Here is a 4449-nt window from a genome sequence, read left to right on the forward strand (position 1 = left end):
AATGGCCATGACACAAAAGAAAAACTTGTGTGAATTTTCTTAGAACTGCTGCCTCAATAGACTCAATAGATTATGTGTTTCAGATATTTTACTTTACCTCGAATTACTAATGCTTATAAACACTTTAATGGCCAAATCTTTTATATGCAACACTAAAAAAAAGCAAAAACAAAAAACAAAGTGAGGCACATGTGCATTGAAGGACATTTTATTCTGATGGAGTAAGAAACTGAGATGAATCCAGAGTGTTTCCATGGAGATGATCACTCTTACCAATCAACGATCTAGCAAAGCAAGGACAAATGAATTATTACATGATTACCACAACAATCAACCTGCACAAAATGCTGCAAAAATATTTGTAAGAATTGAATGGATTAAATTAACTATAAAATATTTATTTACTGCATTAGTAAATAAAACACTACCATACACAGTAACTCAAACACAGTGTTCGAATGTTTTAAAAATGCTGTGATCTATATTAATGATTATAAAATACTAACATTGGTTATCCAGTTGATGTAAGCAGAGACACTGGTGAAGACAGTGGGCTTCTGGTAGGCATTGCAGCCCGAGGAGGACACAAAGCTGGTCACACCGTGGACAACATACTGGCCATCAACACTGCAGTTCAGGGGGCCACCAGAGTCACCCTGCATTCGAAAGGTTACATCACAGACAAACAAAAAAATTAATTTATGCATTTTGGGCAAAGTCAAGAGCAAATTTGCCAGTGCACTTAACTACTTCCCAACTTGCAATATCCAGCTAATAAATTCCAATATGCCCTGCTGAAGCAGCAAGTAATCCCACATGTGTCCCCCAAAATATCTTCCTTGACAGGAAGGGGTCAGCTCCCAACTCAGTAGGAGACATTAAATGTCACTCTGTTACAGTGACATGGGACTGAAATAGGACAACTTCTTTTCAGCGTTTCTTCCTGTCTGTTTATACCCAAACATATTTTTTGAGGGCTGACACACCGGTTTGCTAAAGAGCTTAAAAAAACAAGGTTTAACGTTTGTTAAATATTACAATGAATGAAGACTAGGGCTGAGTATTGTCACTGATTTCTAGAATCCATTCGATTCACAAGGTCCCGAATCGATTCGATCCACGATTCAATTCGATTCGATTCAATTCAATTCGATTTGAATCTGGGAAATTTTGACAGTCAGAAATATTATAATTCAGATCAGTACATTTACATATTTTTGTATCTATAAAAAGGAAGCTGACACACGCAAGACTTTATCAAAGGTGTAAGCGTCACAGCAGATGCCTTTGTGTCAAAGTAGCTGAAGATAAAACACAGAAAAACATGAAGGTGGTTTTTCCTGACCTGGAATTTTATAAAAATATTCTGCAGTACATCAAAAACGAAAGAAAACCATTAATCAACATATGAATGTTACCTCTGACTTTACAGTGGTTTTATTAGAGATAAGCGTTTTGCATATTGCATAATTTCAAAAAGTTTAAATTTGTTCAGTATTGCAGAAATTAGGTTTTCTTTTCGGAAGTGTGTAAAAGGGAAAAAAAACAGCGGCCGACAGCGCTGTAAACAACGGTAGACTTGTGCGTAACAAGCAAGCGAATAATGCAGAAAACAGAGTTTTAGACGGGAAACTGTTCATGAAGTACAGAGAGAGAGAGAGCGAGAGAGAGATTAAGAGAGAGAGCTGTGCATGAAGTGTGATTTTTATCGTGGTGGAAGCAAAACAGGTAAGGTCAGAGGGAATTCATGACGATGTTTATGTGAAGCGTAGTTTGGATCTTCTTTTGCTGCTGGTTCGGTCAATATTGTTTGGAGAGAGATCAAACTAACAGCTTTAGAATCAGCGCAAAAACGGCGTGAAAAAAAAGCGCGGACCCGCCGACAGATCAGAATCAGCGAGCTGTCGGCTTTCAGCCCCGACCGTGTCCGTGCCGTCAGGTGAGAAAGGTGTGTTTACGTCTTTGTTCAAAATCTGTGTACCTGCTCTCATTTACTGTCTTAGCTGTTTGGTGGTTGTTGAAATTTTGTGAGATTTCACCTGAGATTCTGGTATTTCAGGCAAAATAAATTTATATTAAAAAGTCGATTCAGGATTTTAATGAATCGATTTCACGTTATCCAAGCCAGAATCGATTTTAATCGATAAATAGATTATAAAAACCCACCCCTAATAAAGACAGTGTTCATCTTTGTTGGTAGTTAATAATAAAGTTCTAGATTTTAACTCATCTCAACCCTAAAAGGTTATTAACCACATAGCAAACCTATTTTTTCTTGCTGATGGTTTATTACTGATTCAAAAGACTTAATAAATTATTTATGTATTACCAACTTAACACTCCTGGATATTGCACTTTAAACAACAAAGCGTTGCTAAGTAAAAGGCATGAAACAATCACTCTGGCCTAAAATACTTCATAATGCTCTTGGCTCACCTGACAGCCAGAATTGCTGCCACCACCAGCACAAACCATGGTGGTCTTCACTGTGCTCCCCCACCATCCGCTGCTGGAGCAGGTATTGTAGTCAACAACAGGCAGATAGGCTTGCTTCAGCTGGGCGGAGATCTGACCTCCAGCTGTGTACAGCAGTACAGAAAAAAGACTCACAATACAACTGTGTCTTGAAAAAAAAACTGGGTGAAAAAAAACCTCTCTTAACTTTATGGTTCTTACAGATTGCTTTCCCATGTATGCTAGCACTGCACCGAATAATTTACTGTATAGTGTAAATGCATGATATCCTTATGTCAGACTCACTCTGGGTGCGACCCCATCCACTGATATAGCAGGGGTTGTTGTTAGGCAAAACCTGGTTAGCAGGAGGCAGAGTGGCGAGCTGGACGTAGTTATTGAGCGTAGCTTCAGCTGTCAGACGCAGAAGGGCAATGTCATACCTGACAGACCAGCACAAAGTCACTTCAATGAATAATGATATTTTAAAAGATGAACAAAACGTGTTAAGTCTTTAAGGATACAGAATAAATACGCCCCAATTTGCCAATTTTAAAGATTTTACTTGAAAAATATATGCACACCATATATATATGAAATTTGTGCATGCAAATGTGTGTCAGATCATGATATCACTAACCCTTCTGAAACATTGTTGGAGTTGAAATAGGCATGGAAGTAGACCTCTTTGATGGTAATGTACTGCTCTGTGCCCTCATGGGTATAGATGTCGTGATCCCCAAGAACAACACGCCAGCCTATGGCGCTGTGGGAAGATACAATTTACATCTCTTTAATTATATTTTAATAAATCAATAACAATAATAAATCAATTCACAAATAAACGATGTAGTTTTTTGCTAGTTTATTAAATAGAAGACAGATATGCAATAAGAAAAATGTAAAGCCAAGATTTTTTGATGTAGTTAAGTCATAAGAATATCTTGTTTAACACGCACTTGAGCACACAGTGAGCAGCAGTCATGACCCATCCTCTCCTGATCAGGGTCCCTCCACAGGCGTGGTAGTAGGAGCTTCCAGATAGGCCCTGAACACCTACCTGGAATAAAATATGGGTTTACGAAATCTGAAAATCCCTGCATTCTGTTTTGATTTGCATTTTTGGACTTGTATTTGTAAAGCATCAAGTACCTGCCAGGGCCAGGAGTGGGGTTTGGCCACCTCACCACCCACCACTCTCTCCTGTGTACGATCATCCTCCAGAAACCTGGGCTGAGGCTCAGCCAGCACTAGACAAGGTAGAGATGTGGGAAGTACAACAGTCTGCCATCAAGTGTTCAAGTGATTGAAAAGACTTTTGGTTTTTGCAAAAATGTCAAAGGAGAAGAAGACAGTTCTTACCAAGGGTTGCAAGACAGGTCAGCACAAGAAACCTAAACATGTCTGCAGTTTCCTGAAATCTTCTGCACTGAAGGCTTCTGTCCATGACTCTTTTATACCCTCTAGGCCGTGTGTGTGTGTGCGTGTGTGTGTGTGTGTGTGAGAGAGAGAGAGAGAGAGCGAGAGAGAGATTGTGTGTAGTGTTCAGTACCAGCCCTTGTCCACCTGTGTCTGTCTCACAGTTATCACTGAAGTGAAGGCCTGCGGATTCATTCATGGAATAGCTGACTCAGCCGCTGAATTCATTATTTTTTTGCATTTACATTAGCAGTTGCTGCTCAGGATTATTTAGTCAGATTCTCTGTGTAAACTAAACGGAACTTTAACATTAATGCAATAGTCAGGGAATTTTGGGGTTCTTTGATTGCCTGTGCTGAGGGTAAAACTTGTATAAATTTTAATAGATTGTATGCTGCTCTTTACTGCAGAAGTCAACTAACAGTATGCTCTGTTGAGCATCCCATTTTGAATATCCTATGTTAAATATCCCATTTTTTTCCCTGAAAAAATGTTCGGGTTGCTTTTGCAGAATGCTATAGGCTATCGTCCAAAACCTGTCATATCAATTTTAGAGTATTTAAATTAATCTGAACA

General features: G+C 38.9%; 1 protein-coding gene across 1 annotated transcript; it reads right to left on the reverse strand.

The window, feature by feature from the left end:
• Window positions 1-210: 210 nt before the first annotated feature.
• LOC134626923 (elastase-1-like) lies at window positions 211-3856 on the reverse strand. Its single transcript, XM_063472821.1, has 8 exons — window positions 3817-3856; window positions 3607-3704; window positions 3414-3514; window positions 3095-3220; window positions 2761-2897; window positions 2437-2579; window positions 507-656; window positions 211-284 (listed from the first exon to the last, which is right to left on the reverse strand). Exons 1-8 carry the CDS (start codon window positions 3854-3856, stop codon window positions 270-272), a joined length of 810 nt encoding a protein of 269 aa, XP_063328891.1. The 3' UTR covers window positions 211-269.
• Window positions 3857-4449: the final 593 nt, after the last annotated feature.

This window comes from Pelmatolapia mariae, linkage group LG5 (assembly GCF_036321145.2).
Source record: "Pelmatolapia mariae isolate MD_Pm_ZW linkage group LG5, Pm_UMD_F_2, whole genome shotgun sequence".
Lineage (NCBI taxonomy): Eukaryota > Metazoa > Chordata > Actinopteri > Cichliformes > Cichlidae > Pelmatolapia > Pelmatolapia mariae.

Coding starts and splice junctions, on each gene's coding strand:
- LOC134626923 (XM_063472821.1), bottom strand. CDS start 3,856: ATGTTTAGGTTTCTTGTGCTGACCTGTCTTGCAACCCTTG. Junction 3,515..3,606: donor CCCACTCCTGGCCCTGGCAG/GTACTTGATGCT, acceptor ATTTTATTCCAG/GTAGGTGTTCAGGGCCTATC. Junction 2,898..3,094: donor TCCAACAATGTTTCAGAAGG/GTTAGTGATATC, acceptor CTGGTCTGTCAG/GTATGACATTGCCCTTCTGC.